This window comes from Lepisosteus oculatus, chromosome 9 (genome assembly GCF_040954835.1).
Source record: "Lepisosteus oculatus isolate fLepOcu1 chromosome 9, fLepOcu1.hap2, whole genome shotgun sequence".
In the NCBI taxonomy this organism is placed as follows: Eukaryota; Metazoa; Chordata; class Actinopteri; order Semionotiformes; family Lepisosteidae; genus Lepisosteus; species Lepisosteus oculatus.
Genome location: NC_090704.1, coordinates 44,424,616 through 44,441,155, shown reverse-complemented (window position 1 = coordinate 44,441,155; position 16,540 = coordinate 44,424,616). Strand labels below are relative to the sequence as shown.

The window sequence follows — 16,540 nt, the reverse complement described above, 5'->3', positions numbered from 1 at the left end:
TGCAAGAAATATATAGAACATATATAGTAAAAACTTGTACTTAAGGATCAACTGTTTGATTTAACTGTCACGAACAAGAGGCCAACTGGCCTAATTTAGGCTTGGTTGTCAGAAACTAATTGATTCAAGAATCTCGTCAATCATTTCTTGAGAGAATCCTGTCTGGGTAGCTTGTTCCACACTCCCACCACCCTTTGCGTAAAGGCCCGCCTCATGTTTTAAATGCCTTCCTTTTAGTTTCCACTCACACCACTAGTTTCACTGCTGATTCTAACGAAATCCAGTGTTTGACTTTCAGTGCTTTGAAGACCTCGATTACTCGAAGAAGAAGAATAAAACAATATTAGTAATATTACACTTATATAGCGCTTTTCTGGACAATCCACTTAAAGTACTTTACAGGTTAAGGGGACTCCCCTCCACACCACCAATGTGCAGCCCTACCTGGACGATGTGACGGCAGCTCTCAGTGGGGAGGAGAACAGAGTGATGAAGCCAGTTCAGAGATGGGGATTATTAGGAGGCCATGACTGGTATAGGCCAGGGGGAAATTTGGCCAGAACACCAGGGTAACACCCCTATTCTTTTCAAGAAATGCCCTTTTTAATGACCATAATCAGGACCTCAGTTTTACATCTCATTTGAAGGATGGCACCTTTTTTACAGTATTGTGTCCCCATCACTATACTGGGACATTAGGACCCACACAGACCACAGGGTGAGCACCCCCTATTGGCCCAACTAACACCTCTTCCAGCAGCAACCTTAGCTTTCCCAGGAGTCTGGTACTGACCAGGCTCATACCTGCTGAGCTCCAGGGGGCTGCCAGCTGTGAGTTCCAGGGTGATATGGCCGCTGGCTGAATTATGCCCCTTTGTAGATCGACACTACATTCAAATTGAATAAAAATGAGAAACACAGAACATTAAGATTGCATATAGAACTCTCTGTGCTTGACTTCCGTAAGATAAAATAAAGCAAGCTTTAATTCTCACATTCTCAAAAGGTAGAATAATAATTAGGAGATAATAGCAATGTTATATTTTGTTCCTTTTTTAAAATGAGGCTCAGAGTCCAAATGCTAATGATTCTTTTATATTTGGCAATAGCTTTGACATTAAAACGCTTCTATGAGAAGCACAAAAAACACACTTCAACTGGCACATTCAAAAGCAATTAGCTCCAAGCCTTCTTATGGAGTAAAATATTTTTTTAAATCCTCATGAATAAGATGGAACACCTTGCCTTTATCCGATTAGCCAGTCCCTGCTATTGCACAGGAGATGCAATGTGATGGGAGAAAGCTTTGCATCAAAGCAAGTCATCAATATAGGCAAACTATGCAGCTGGATTGAAGAGCAAGAGCACAACATGGACACCAGAGCAGGGATCTGTGACCCAAGAGCTAGTAAATCACAATGATGCTCTCGCACCCTAGAAATAATGAAACTGCACATCCATTTTTCTTTTTTCCCCATTTTCAGCTTCTTTCAATTCAGGGTCGTCAGGGAGCCAGAGCCTACCGTGGTAAACTGGTACAAGGCAAAAGCCAATTAACCCACCGTTATGTTTACACTATGGTACGATACCAGAGCGCCTGGGGGAAATGCAAACACAGGGAGAACATACAGACTCCACACAGACAGCACCACAGGTCTGTAATCAGACACAGGGTTCCAATGCTGCGAGGCAGCAATGCTAACCACTAGCTGCAGAATGAATAGGACCAGGGTAAATAAGAGTCCGAGTTGGGTGAAAGTCACTGAGAAAACCCCCATTCTTGCATGTTATTCGTACATTTTTAAAGTAAAAAAGTAATAACTAAAAACTGCAATTCCCAGAATTCCTGACACCAGCAGTAATCTTTCATCATCTCCATAAGAAAAAGGAAACAAAAAGAACTCAAAAGCAACTTCATATCAATCTTTATTGTATTTAGAAATTCACGCATCAAATCCTTTACCATTTACATCAGGGAGAATGAGAGACAAGTTTAACTTCATGCCTTTTCCAGCAGGCCTGGTGCACTACAGGATGGGCTGAAATGAAAGATACATAAAGTGCTTCTGTAGATGCATTAGAAAAAAAAAGTAAGATTGAAATTCCATGGCTCACACAGATAAGGGGGATACAAAATAAAAATGAAACAGTTCAAAGAAAGCAAGCTCAACCCAGGACAAGGCTGGACTTTCCCCCCGGCGGGTTTCTCCGGCCAGTCGGAGCAGCAGCAGGTACTGTTGGCGCCGAGGGCTGTGGTGCCTCTTCCTTCTGTTCCTGGACACTTTCAACCTCTTCTGAATTTTCTATTAAAACAAAATCACATTGTGAATTCGTTTTCCTAATCAGGAAGGGACAAAATACTACTATACATTAAAACTGAATTTTTCACAACCAGATCACCCCTGGTGATACAAAATGTACTGAAGTGTAAGGGAAAATAGTATCTGTGTATTTAACTCATTTGTCTCCTCAAATACTGAAGGCTCATGACCTCAAAACACTGCCTGCAGTTACCAACTCTTGCCCTGTCCACTTTCATTTATTGTAAGGAAACTCAACTATAAGCAATGTTTAGGAAATTAAGGACTTGAGTTGCTATAGAAACACCACTGTAAAATGACAGGCTTTACACCACAAATAAAGAATATCCCATGACAGAGGTAAATTAAGTTTCTACACAAGTAAACACTTGACAGGTGCATGATTAATGCTAAGTCCACTTTACAGCCAATTATTATTATTATTTTGCTGGTCACATAATGTATTAGGATTTTCAGCAGAGCTGGATGTTCATTTGGGAAAATGAATTTTGTTTCCCTCCTACTAAAAAAAAAAAAAAGCTTACATTTCCAAAAGTATAACTGGCAATTCCCATGATTTTCTACTGACACTAGGTGAAAAGTATTTTAGATATTCACAGAAAAAAAGAAACTGCACAAGCTAACATTGGAAGACCAAATTAAAATTAGTCTTGGCCTGATATAGAAAGATACCCTCCAAAAAAACAAAATGTTTTTTCACACATTAATAAAACAAAATATGGGCTTATCTCCAATACGCCACTGTTCAAGTACTCCAGTACTTCACATACTAATTTGCACAAATGCTATTTCAACTCTAGGCACATCTGACTAGGTTTTATTGTTTCAATAGTGTTGACTAAGAACAAAACAGCAAAACTATGACTAAAACCACAGGAAGCAAAGGAAGGAACCATAAACGAAAATTTCACCTGGGGGCAAAATCTGTCTAAAAGTGAAAGCAAGTTAAATTCTAACTCTACAATTCATGACAATTCTTTCAGAAAACTCTGATCTGTGGCGCCACAATCAAAGCGAAAAATATACTGAAGCAGTCTGTCTTCAAGCACACTATCAAGCTGCTCTATAGAGCCAGGAACAATGTGTGTATGACACCGCATAACTGGAAGACAGGGACACATCAAGTGGGAAAACAATAAGGCCCCCAAGCCTTTAAACCAGTTCCCATCCAGATAAACAAAGCAAAAGACAGTATTTATATTATGGTCTTAAACTGAACACAAAGCAGCAAACACACAAAGTAGGACCTGTACAATGTAGAACCCAAGACTCTGAAGTGCTCACGCTGTATCTAACTGTAATCACCCTTTCCTTATTACAGGCTGTGTGCCCACTTAAAGCTAGCAGGCAAACATCAGGCTGGTATCGCCTACTGTTCCTTTAATGGCTTTTCAAACTTAATTTCTCAATACCGTGCATTTCTTTAGTTTTTATCCTTCCCCCAAATTAGGTATAACACAAGGACTAAACAACTTGGCTCAAAATAATCATTTTTCAATAAATTAAATCCTAATGCTTAGGGATTTAGTAATGAATGCCGTCAGGAGCCATAACTTAGAAATATGAGCAGATGTATTATATTGAGGAAAAAAAAAATCTTACCAGCACTGGCCTTTTCGGTTTCTCCATCCTGCAAACAAACGGTAAATGGTAAGTCAGTAGTGAAGTTTACAGGAAAATCAAATCAATTTACAAGGCCGACTAAACTCTACAATATCAAACTTGATAGCTGGAACTGTTTTACCAGTTTAGAATTCCAGGATTTTAAGCTGAACCTCCTGACTTTGAAAAACAAAGGTGGCAGCTACAAAATGCCCATACAAATTTGCTTAATCCACTACAGGTAAAAACAAAACTATATTCCTTAGAAATCTATGCAATGACCCCACTTAGTTTCTCAATGAAATGTCAAGCAAATATCTGCTATTATCATGTTCATTCCTGGATGTCAGGCACATCAGTCAATGATGCAGTCAAGAGGACCAACACAGGGGTTCAATATCTGTATTGCTTAAGTACTTTAAATGTGTTTTGATAAACAAACATAAGAACCAAATTCTGTCATCAAACACCCCCATGCAAAACTATGCTTATTCAAGGAGCATGAAACCGTTCCAGGTACTGACCCCAGTTTTTGCTTCCTCCGAGACAGTGTTGGTCTGTACAACAGGCTGGGGGTGACACCTCCTCAGGGGAGCTGAGGGCTCACCACTGAATATACCTGTGGGCTTCCCACCTGCAAAGACACCAGGCAAGTGTGCTTATTAAATAGAGCACCATCTGCCTTGGTTTCTAGTTGTTACTGGCAAAAGGACTGAGAAGAAACAGAAAAAACAACAACAACCAAGAGAAAGTCTTTCTGAAGACAAAAACAATAGATTTTTCAAATCAAATCAAGCTCGTGTAAAAAAGGCAAACATGCTTTAAGTTAAAGAATTAAAATCACTTATTTGCAATGATATGGGTTGCGATTTTACCTAACAAGAATATGAATTTCAATGCAGGAGACTTTTAGGCAAAAACAGGTTCATACTGTACAGTACATATCCCTCAAAAAGGGAGTCGCAGTAAATCCCTTGTTAATTAAGCGCAAACCATTTTCAATCAGCTATTGTAATTCAACAATAACACACTCAAGAAGGCACTGAATGAACTTCAGCAGCAAGTGAATACCCTTTCATTAGAGATCTGGCATCAGAGCTCCCGAGCACATGTTTATAATGTAGCTACTTGGGCACTGCTCTCTTATGAAAGAAAAGTTTTAATGCTTGTATGTTGAACAGAGCTCAGTGTTGGCAGTGTATTTTTTAGCAGTTTTCTTTGGTATCATAGTGATTATAAAATAAATGTGAAACCCTGTCATTCAGACCCTCTCGTGTGCATATAAACGAATTGTAACTGTAGCCATTCAGATACAGAGTTGAAAGCTAAGGGATATTATATCAGATTTAAGAACAGCTGCAAAAGATTGGAGGCAACCTAACTCATTCGGTGGCAAGTAGCTAACTGATTTAAGGTTTCCATCCAGATGTCAACAATATGGCTGTGTATCTTATTCAAAGAGGCCCACAAGCCTGTGTGTAGAAAAGGGGATTTTTTGAAATAAACTTTTCAATTGTTACTACTTGTGTCCTCAGGTTGTTGTTTCAATATTGTGTTTATTAAAACAGGTGTTCTATAAACAGATTCATGAAAAACACGCAAAAGTCCATCATCTTCCCAAAAAAGTAATATAACTTATGTTCCTTTAAAATCTCTCCTAACAAGCACATTACTTAAACTACTTATTGGCACTGAAATACCTCCTGCTAAATTCATTAATGAACAGATTCAGTCCAAGAATTCAGTATAAATGAATACTTCAGGACTACTTAAAAATGACAAGTCAAGCCCCAGCACACAGTAAGTGGCAAGCTACATGGATGGGTTAAATTGTTTCGCATCTACAATGGGAAAATGTGTCTTAGTTCATCCAACAGGCTGGTATTATGCAATCATGCTTCCTAGCCAAGTTTAAAACCATTCAGAAAAACTATTTAAAAAAAAATCAAGAAATCAAGCTGTACAAGTTCAAGTTTGCAAGGTGCAGTACATGTATGTGAATGCAAACAGGTGGGAAAGGACACCATTGTGAACCTACAGGATGGTGCCAAAGGCTTACTGGATTACATGGCATAATGGCAAGTCTTTAAATCTCTGAAGTGGATCCATGATCAATCTACCCACAGTAATAATGAAACCTACTGCACTTCCACCTACTGAAGCAGTAAGACGTTAATAAACAGCCTCTGGTCACAGTGAGTGCAGACATACTACAGAAGACTAACAGTACTGAAAGGCAAAGAATATGAGGACAAAGGTGTACAGAGGGATGACTCATCAGGGACAGCTGCCAGCTGGGCAGCGCCTGCAACAGGATGCTGGACACTTCACTGAGGCGAATGGCGATTCCCCCGAGTGGGAGAGGAGGGGCCGACAAGCCTGATTGGGGAGCTGCGGTTTCGGTATTTACCCGGCGGGTTGTTCCGTCTGTGAGCGTGGGGGTCCTCGGGCTCGGCGAAGATGTTGGAGGCGGTTCGGTTCTTGCGAGTGTTCTGGGCTTTGGCCTCGTCGTCTCCGGTGCCGAAGGAGATGTTGGAGCCTCCGCCCGGTGGCCGCAGCACCCTGTGAGGGGCCCAGGAGACAAGCGCATGTCACGCCACGCCACGCGTGTGCACTGCAGCACCGCCCTGCCGCACGGACGGGCAATGCCGACACCAGCAGACCAGCTGCCCTCCTCGCCTGAGGATTCCCTCCGCAAACGCGCAATACGGCGACAGATTCAAGTCTCGGACCCATAGGGAGCGGTAACTCTTCAAATCAATCAAAACCATTCGCTTGCATAAAAACGAGGGAGGCTATATAACGCCTGGAGAGGGGGGGGGACAGAAAAAACCCATACCAGATCAATGCAAAAATAAGACATCAGAGCCAACCAGCCATCTGCTTTGCTTCGCAGATAAACCAAAATTCACCTGCGCATTTGCACGCTTTACATCTCACTTTTGAATAGCATGCAAATACGCAGGGATGCGTCACTTTAAAAACACGTTTCCGCCCGTGTCAACCCCAGAGAGGAGGCGGCGCCGCCGTGCCTCCGCAGTCGCCGGTACCTCGCTAACCCTGGGGAAAATGGATGCGCTCAGCCCTCCTCGGCGGCCACGACCCCCCGCCTTCTCCTCCTTCCTCATGGAAAGATCATGTCTACCAGCTGGCTCGGAGCAGCTGTCCCAGCCCCGGGGAGAGCAGCCGCGCCTGGTGCACACAGCGAGCCGGGCCGGCGGAGCCAGACGCCCTGCAGCCCCTTGCGAGCAGACATGAGCTCACAGCACCCACAAAGGACTCGGATTAAGCAAGGAAAAAAAAAAAGAGACCCCACCCAACGGACGAAGAGAAAAGGGGGCAGAAAATGAAAGAATTAACGTTAGTGTCACGGCGTTACAATAACAACGACACGAGTCGAGAACTGGCGAATTACCCCCCCTCCCCCCAAAAAAACGACTTCTTTCCAACAACGCCTGCAAAAAAAAATAATAATGAAGGTTTCACGTCTTCAGAAGAAAATTTCTGAGATTATGACGGGCCCTAACAAATAAAATTGTGTGCTAGAAAGGAAAGCACTGCTAACGCTAAGCCAAGCCCAAACTGTTATTTTAAAGCCATAGACGATTAACAACATAATCCTTTAGAGGGGAGAAAAAAAAGGGAATCAACTCGTGACGTCCAGAGGAGCAATATATAATCAATCAGTATTTAAATGACACACGACTCTGGGGTAGGATATACCCCCTCGTTTTATCGCTTATCTGGCAACGCCGCACCAGCATACTAGGGAGGGGGTGGGTTGTGAAAAGTGGACGAGATTTAGATCAAATCGCAAAAAGGCTCAGTCCGGATCGCGTTATCCCAATGCCCGGGTCTGGATAGAAAGCGGCTGAATGGCAATTTAGCGACAGAAAATAAGGTCGTGTCCGTACTCAGCCACACGACCGGAGTGTGCATCTCCCCTCAATCTGCGGAGGGTGAGGCAATGGAGGAGGAGGAGGAGGCGGGGGGGTTGTTCAATATTATTTTTTAGTTCTTGACAACACTTAAACGCGGATCTTGCGCCCGGGGTATGATTTACAACTCGTCTCTCTCTCTCTTTCTCTCGATTTTTGGGGTGTATCCCCCTCCCCACCACCACCACGACGACGACGACGAAGAGAGCACATCTGAACTCCGCTGCCCGGCTAGGAGGGGTTATTTCCTTTAAATAAAGTTCTGACCCCCCTTCCCCCCCAAAAAAAAAAACACCCTCCACCGTAATCGACTACAAAAATAAAGAAACACGCAACGCGGGCTAACGAGGCATTCAGAATCGCTCGCCGGACATTTCTGCCCTCGTCCCCCGATCTCTGAACGGGGTCTCTCCCCCCCCGGAAAGAAGGCCGGCCCTGCCGCCAGGGCCCCCCAGACGGACGCTATCGGCACCGTTTGTGCCGAAATCGGGGCAAATCGCAAATCGTGCGCCCCATAATTAATAAGATAACGGGCTTCCATTTTCCTTTTGTCTGCGCCCAACCGTCTCTCTCTCTCTCCTACCTGGAACTGTTTTTCGAGCTGGGGTCCATCCCCTGGAAGGTGGTCGTCGTCGTCATTTTTTCACAGGGCAGTTTTCTTTCTCTCTCTCTCTCCCTTGTTGTTTCCCTGTCTCGTTTTTCAAGGCAGTTCGGTAATAATAATACCCCAAAAACAAATTCGGGGGGCACGACTGTACGCAGAGGGGAGGGAAAAAAAAAGACTGAGATGCGAGTAAAAGAGGGGGTAGGTCGGTCGGTGGTGGAAATCCTGTCCTCTCTCTGGCTCCACCCGGCTCTGACTAAACCAGAACCCCACTGCGCGATGGTATAACGTCGGTTTTTTTTTCCGGCATTTTAAATCCCCACCTACGGGACGGAAGGGGGAGGCTGGGGGGTGGGAGGAGTCTCCGCCGTGATTGGCTCCCGTGTTCGGCGTCTCCCTTGTGATTGGGTCCCGGCGCCGCCCGTCAGTGTCAACTTCGGGTTGTCTCTTGTGCTGCCTTTTCATTGGCTGCGTTTCGAGAGGAAAAAAAAAGAGTCCCAACGGTTCACGCCCCCCCCTCCCCCCCCCTTCTTTTTTGAAAAAAAAAAATTGGAAGCCGAGCGGTGCTCTGCGTTGGGTGGCATTTGAGGATAAAATCTGGAAAAAAGGTAGTATTGTAAAAGTACAGAAATTACAGCCCCGTATTATACTGCTTTATTTAAGTCCCTACAGCTAAAGACAAGCGCGACGGCGATTTCGTAAAACCAAGACAACTGACACACGTTAAATAACTACATACAGTAGCTGCATGACTAGGCTGCACTCGTGTATCTTCTTATATCCTTTATTTATTTGTAATTCAGACTTTGTGTTATTATTGTGGTCTTTTAAGGCACCTGCTAGCTGATACTACAGCTGGGGCTAACAAATATTAGATTGTATTATAAACTCTGATCAAGTCTATCGAGGCTAAAAGCTGCAATGACTTGGGTACGAAACCACATATAGAAAAAGCAATGCGGGGGGAAATATATCGTGGCAACACCGGGACAGCTATGAAAACGAAACGAAATTAAGTCTAAGATCTTAGATCGTTTTTTTTTTTGCTGAAACAATCACAACTTGTGTTCCCTTGGTTGGAATACGCGTATTCGCGTGGCCTGGCGTGCTGCAGTGCAACTGCCCGAGGGAAATCCAATCCTTGTTGTTTCTGTTTGTATGATCAGTTTTTATTCAAGAAAATAACCGTGTCCTTTTCTTTTTGAGGGGCTCGGGGATGAAAGGCTCCAGTGTCCCCCGCTTAGCTGCCCTTCTCGCACAATGGACCCACTGTGCGCCCAGGAATCGCCCCGGCTGTTCCTCCGGCTCTGACCGTCTTTAAACTCACACACATCTGTCGGCACAGACAAGATGAGCCCCCAAACACAGTCCTCCAGCACAGTCTCCCATCAGCGAGCTGGAGAACTGCCCGTTCAGTGGTGCTTTAAAATTTCAGGTCACTTCAAACTCCAGCCGTGTTGAACTGTTTTTATTTTGGGGGGGGGGGGGTTATTCTCCAGGTGCCAGCTCTAAAATGTGGTCCTTACCTCTGAGGTGACCACCGCCTGCACAGTAAACTCGAGCTGTTTCCATCAGGGCATTTAGACTTCCTAGACTGAAGTGCAACACAGCTGACATTATCTTGCCTCCTCGTGTCTATAAGCCTGCTCAATCGCACAGGTAATTGTTCAGTTTTTATTTTCTTCGTGCATCTTAACTGATGAGCCAACTTTTTGTCTGGTTTGCACCGTGTGGATTATTGAAAGCTTCCGACTTCCTCTCCAATCTTAAGTTTTTTTTTCTTCCCGTTAATGGATTCATGTTGTGCTGAGTGTACTTTTCTTGTGTACACCTGCCTGCAAACCAAATGTCCCAACTGGGGACAATAAAGGAAGTACTTTGCGCATTGAAAAATATTCAATGGAGAATCTAGAAGACATTCATCAGTCACAGAAGCCAGAAATGACATCGCAAGTTAGCATGGAAATATTAAAAACAACAAAAAAAATCACTGCAATAACCAGATATGATCATAATACAGTATGTACCCTTATTAAAGTTATTTCTGCACAGAAGAGCTCTGGGAACAACTTCGCCGACTGGAAAATATTCAGCGTCAAAGCGGACATTGTTTTTATACAGCTCCGAGTGCTTCCTTATGCCTGGAACAAAATGCCCAGCCAAAGCTGTCTCCCATCGATGCTCTGGGATCCTTCAAGATAGGCTGAGATTCTGGCACTGAGGGTGAGGTTTGTTCAGTTCACCCCTGCTGTGCCTGTTCAGATCCCTCAGCAGTTGTAATAAGAAAGGTACGTCGCCCTCTGATGAAACATTATTCTCCAGGGCTGGCTTGTCTTCGTGCTTCCAAAGAACATTTAGATGCCGCAACAGACTTGCAAAGTGTTCCCAAGCCATTACAAACTCGGCTACGTCCTTACAACAGATGCGTTCTATAAACGAATGTTCAATTAAACAAAACATCCAGGAGTGATCCAGAGGAGTGTTAAGCATCTTCTGTCCATACCAACCATCCTGCACATCTCTTGCATTGCAGTCTGTTTCCACAGCACTAAGCCCACATGCTAAATGCACCTCCATTCCCCAGGGACGTACTGGACAAATACGAGCACCTCGGATGTACATACTGCATCTACGATTCCCTGTTGAGGAAACTCCCAACAGGAGTCTGACCCCAAATCTCCATCTCCACAACACATTCAAGACCTGAGAGGAACTGTAGTGCATCTCAACACTGATCTGTTCCAACACATGTCAATGTTAAACTTATTTTAAAAGACGCTCTAGTTCATTAAAGGAATTGAGAACGCTTGTTGCTAGAAGGAGCTGTCAAGCCACAGAACCAATACTGCAGTCAGGTGGTTAACTTGTTTCCTTCGACTCCCATTTAAATCTAAAATGCTTAACTACAAATAAGACCCTGCATAACCTTTGGAATTCAGGTTTTCATTTAAACAGTCGAGTTTGTTAAAAGTATTTAAGATGTGGATTAAAATCATTAAAGTCTTAAATGGTGGGGTTTTTTTACATTAAAAAACAAGGAAGCTGGAATCATGTTGGACTTCTAAGGGAATAATGCAAAACGAAATACGGAGTGTATCTGTTACCTGTGGTCAGTTTGTGAACAGATCCCTGAACAAAAATAAGGAACAGATTAATAAAAAAACACTCTTCTGTCACAGCCATTAATGAATCCCTTTCTGCACAGCAGTTATATACACCAGCTTATATGGAAAAATCTCACACTTAAATGAACCTTATGTTTTTCATACAATGAAAGGCCACAAAATGTGCCTCTTATATAGAAGTAATTAAAATGTTCTGATTTTTAAAAAGCACTCTTGATCACAATATTTTTTACAAAACCCAAGGTGATTTTTTCAATTTATGACGTTTGTTCCCTTTAATATTACATTCCAGATATCACTGGCTGACCTTTTATTAGACAGACAAAAATAATTTTAAAAAAGAGAATCATTTTATTTTAACAAGAAATTTATTAAACAATACAGATGTTTGACTTGACTCAGAAACACTATCAGGTTTCTTTTTACCATATGGCCTAATCAAACTATGCTTAAGACAAGTTTCATTCTACACATAATCACTACAAATAAAAAAAGATATAAAATTTATCTTCTGATAATGATAAAAGAAAAATAAATCAGAAAACCAGTAATTCTCAATCTCCCAAAGAATGAGCTGAAAAAATAACTTACTGGGTTCATTTTGGAAAGACGCCACCAGAATTCCCAAAATTGTGGGATCAAATTCCCATTTTGCTTTCAGCATTTTGGTCAAAAAATGTCAGAAGGGCCACTTCAAAATAGCTCGAAGAGTGTGTGCCATCATGTGAGGTTATTTATGTACATAAAGAGAAACAGAAGAATGAAAACACTATACAACAGTAGTTAAGATAACTGTGAAAACCTCTCTACCTCTGTACTGAATTTATCCTGTGGTGATAATGGGAAGAGTTTGCAAAGAAACAGTATCTGGAAAGGTCTTTTTTTGAAGATGCTTTTAGTAGAGGCCTCCTGTTTGTTGCTGAAACACGTCAATTGTATCTTCATCTTCCATTTCCAACTGTTTAAGAGGAAAAAAAAAAGATTACATGTGGGAAATGATCAAATTCACACAGGAAATGTTTCCACTGACTTGGAAGTGCTAATTTAGTACCACTACTACTAGTAGGGCCGTTTTGCAGACTGTCAGAATCATGAAAACGTAGGGTAGCTGAACAGAGACATCTGTATCTCAACTGCTCATCCATTTTGTCAGAAAAATGTCAAAATCAGCTGCTTGTTTGTGTAGGCCATAAACTCAAAGCCACTGAACTGGAATACTGCATATAGATTAATCTGAGTGGCTTGGGTGAGCTTGTAAGAGACAAAATCTCCAAGCTTAAAGGAAAGAACAGGTTCCCGGATAAAAAAAAAAACACTAACATTTAAACCTAAACTGTTTTGCACATACATGTATTTAATAAACCCCATCTGTTTTTTGTTACATAAATTGTAACTCATGTCAGATTGATGAAAGGTCAGGAGTGACTCCATAGTAAAGACAGTACAGCTATTTCCATAATTTCTAATATCTTCTTGAGGAAAACAATCATACAGGACTCACTAGAAACACTCCACCTAGTTATGCACTGTGCATGATAAAACACACTATTTCAGAAGGCAGCAGTTCATTCCCTCATTAGGAACGAGAGAGTCATTTCAAGTCAGGATCTGTGTGGCCAGCGCTCTCACCTGTGCAGGCGTGTCTGTCTCATTGATTGGCTGCCCATCAAACCGGAATCGGATTTGCCTCATCGTCAATCCCTGTAAGGAGGAACAACCAGGCTTGTATCAACCAGGCTGGTCAGCAAACTGTTGATCACAAAAGCAGTCTGCCAGAAAATAGGCAGAGCTGCAGGGAAATACTGAGAAGCCCTCTAACACATATGCACAACCCCACATCCAAAGCAAGCAGGTTGTTCAAATAGTTTTTACTACACTGTGTTTTGGAAAAAGACCTTTTACCTCTTGGTGGGTGGTATGGTGTTATTTTGCATCACCAGATATCAGGCTACCCTGTAGTTGCCCATTTAAACAACATTATTCACACCAAGCCATCCCAAAATAAACGCATTTTACTTAATAGAGCAATGCTGCTAGGGAAATAATCCTAAACCAGCCTGACAAGCCTCTGAGGAGTTTGGATTAAAAGCATCATTCCGCAGAGTAAACCTGCACACCTAGAACTAAGAAGCAGGGGGTGTTTTACATTAAACACCAGTAACACTTAGCCGTCTATCTGAACAGCTTCTAGTGCCTTAGGCATCTTACATAAAAAAACATTCAAAGAAGAATAAAAATCCCTAAATGTTTCCCACATGTATGTAACTTGTCACTCATAATAATGTTACCGTTGCATTTGAAAATGAAGGAATACATACCATTTACAAAATATTCTATTAAGCTCTGAAGCATTTTAAGCCCCTGGGGAAACTGAAACCCCAAGGATGTCAGGGACCAATGTCTGATGTGCAGTAATGGCATTAAAAGCTGAGTGCCTACCTCCAACCCAAGGCTGTGCATGTCCCCACCCCTACACGCTGCTCCCCAGCCATACCTGTCTCTCGCAGTAAGCTTTCATGAGTTTGCTGAGTGGCGTGTGTCTCTTGATCTTAAACTGCACCACGGACCCATCCTGCCCCGCCACCTTCAGGTTAATGTGGTCGTTGTTTTCCGTTTTCACTCCTTCCTAAAGGACAGAAGCCACAAGACACAATAAGAACCTGCTCATTCTGTGGGAAGCCTCTGCCTGGTGAGTCTTCACATTATTATCCTTCTTCTTCCCTGGTTGGCATTCTCCATATACTCAAGCAGCAAACAGGGCAAATTACTCAAGTCTACAGATCTACCAACAGAGGGAAAAAAAGGAGATGCTGCAGCTCAACTTGGGTTTTTTTAGTGAAAAACATAAAATCAGGATAAGACTTCTTCAAGAGTCTTCCTTCTTCACATTCTTCATCTGGAATCTGAGACTGGATTCCCGTTGAGGGAGTCTGGTAAGAATGCATTAATGAAGAACACTGTGATGAATCTTCTCCAGGTTGTTTATACTGCTTCTAGATCAATGAAAAACTCCTGCCAACTAGAAATGCTTCTATATCAAATCCCCACCTTAGCATGTACCACATATTTCGTTCTCAGGGATAGATATTCTTTAACAAGAGGGACTGCAGAATACATCTCGTTCAAGCCACTACAGAAACGCTCACACAAAATGAAAATAAATGGGTTGTGTATTCGCGTCACATCACCCATGTCTTCTTTGTAAAAAAAAAGTTTAAGACCTACACATACACTGCACAGGTGATTGACACGGAAGGCCAACCACAAAACCTAAACCTTTCGGTGCAAGGTGTCCTCAGCTAAAACCACCCCTGAGAGTTGGGAGCTTGAACTAAGAAGAAGGGATTAAGGAATCGGTAAGTCTGGCTCAGCGAGCATAAACTAGATGTTGTTCAGAAAAGGCCAAACGATGGTTGCAAGGCCTGTAAGAAGCTTTAAGCCACGCACGGCTTGCTTTAATTCTACAGGAACATTTCGCAGTTCCCCCCCAGATTCCTATCGGTGCTCCTGTGCTTACTCCTCTCCTTCCACTGCGTGGCACTGTCGCCAGCAAAAACCCCGAGTCCCATGGAATAAGACAGCAGTCACTTTAAAGGTAAGGCTGTGAAGCAAACTGTCCCCACAGCTTATCTTCCACAACACGGAAACCCACAAAACTTTTTTTTCCCAGCGCTTAAACAACAATAAGCTTACATTTAGCGGTTTTAACTCTACAGAGGGTACGTAAAAGTGCACAGTATAAAAGTATAAAATCCACATATTTCTTGGATTAGAGACTGAAAAACCACATGTTTTGCAGTTAGCACATAAATGTTATGAATTAGAATACTTACTCCTGTTCACAACTTATTATAAGTCTACAATGTCTACTTATTATTTGAAACCACTATCTTACTCATGCGATTTTGTGCGTCTGAGAAAAGTACTGTAAACATTAACGAATGACTTCAGTTGTCCAGGTTAAAAAAAAACACACACCTTTGTGTCACCGGTCGGCATGCTCGTGTCCATGAAAATATCTCCACGCTCGTGGGAAAGGTCTGACAACTACACTTCCCACCCCACCCCCCCACAGACAGCGAGACCAACTGCGCACGGAAGAGCTACACTTTGGGCATCTGGTGAGCACCATCATCTGCTCAGGTAGAGAGCGGAGGTGGGACAGATGATGTATCCGTAAGGGTCTTCTTTATTTTATTTTTTTTTTACCACTGCCGGCTTCCGACCCGTGTGTTGTGGAGGAGGTCGCCCTTCCTTAGAAGCGGCTCAAAACTTCGGGTGGAAAGTGGAAGGTGCGTCCCCCGTCCCCCCAACCCACCCCGTCTCTCCCGACGCCAGACATCCCAACCCGGCCTCTCCCGAAGCGAACGGGGAGGGGAAAAAGACGAGCCTGACACCACCGGCGGCGGTGGTCCGGGGGAGAGAGGGGGCATCAGCGGGCAGCCCGGGCCGCCGGGGTGTTTTGGAAGACATCAACTCCCAATGAGCGCGCAGCCCGACACACGCGAGGTCCACACTGGGCCCAAAACAAGGAGAGCAGACCGGGCCCCCTCGCCCCCAGGACGGGCCCCCGGCCGCCCTCCGCGGCGTGCCGCAGAAGCGGGGCACTCCTCGATTTTAGAAAACGACTACTAAAAAGAAGAAAAAAAAAGTTAAGATCTTTTCTGATTGCCCGCCTCTGCAGGCTCGCTCACATCCCTTCCGGTGCTAGACCAGCGGTAGATTTCGCCGATCGCTTGGCTCACAAGTCAGCGGAGATACCGATGAATCGATCTCACTTAGGAAATAACGCGTATGAGGAAGACGCGGGCATTTCGTAATCAGCTTTTTCTTTTGCTCACCTTGGGTTTTTCGTCCGCCATGGCTTTCCTCTCCGCGTCTCTCTACGCCGCCACACAAAGAGTAAGTCGGGAGCGCGCACGTCCTCGCCGCCGACTCATTAAACCGGCA

The 16,540-nt window shown here is 43.4% G+C and overlaps 2 protein-coding genes and 1 long non-coding RNA gene across 3 annotated transcripts; 1 reads left to right on the top strand and 2 right to left on the bottom strand.

The window, feature by feature from the left end:
* Positions 1–1,909: 1,909 nt before the first annotated feature.
* On the bottom strand, positions 1,910–8,718 carry jpt1 (Jupiter microtubule associated homolog 1). Its single transcript, XM_006635458.3, has 5 exons — positions 8,445–8,718; positions 6,334–6,485; positions 4,448–4,557; positions 3,924–3,951; positions 1,910–2,303 (listed from the first exon to the last, which is right to left on the bottom strand). The coding sequence occupies exons 1-5, from the start codon at positions 8,498–8,500 to the stop codon at positions 2,167–2,169; spliced, it is 483 nt and encodes a 160-aa protein (XP_006635521.1). The 5' UTR covers positions 8,501–8,718; the 3' UTR covers positions 1,910–2,166.
* Positions 8,719–8,848: 130 nt separating this feature from the next.
* On the top strand, positions 8,849–11,473 carry LOC107078469 (uncharacterized). The gene is made up of 2 exons (XR_011190504.1): positions 8,849–9,073; positions 9,672–11,473. It is a non-coding gene; the product is annotated as an uncharacterized lncRNA (long non-coding RNA).
* A 445-nt stretch (positions 11,474–11,918) lies between these two features.
* LOC102697309 (small ubiquitin like modifier 2) lies at positions 11,919–16,540 on the bottom strand. The gene is made up of 4 exons (XM_006635198.3): positions 16,432–16,540; positions 14,085–14,216; positions 13,220–13,291; positions 11,919–12,548 (listed from the first exon to the last, which is right to left on the bottom strand). Exons 1-4 carry the CDS (start codon positions 16,450–16,452, stop codon positions 12,486–12,488), a joined length of 288 nt encoding a protein of 95 aa, XP_006635261.1. The 5' UTR covers positions 16,453–16,540; the 3' UTR covers positions 11,919–12,485.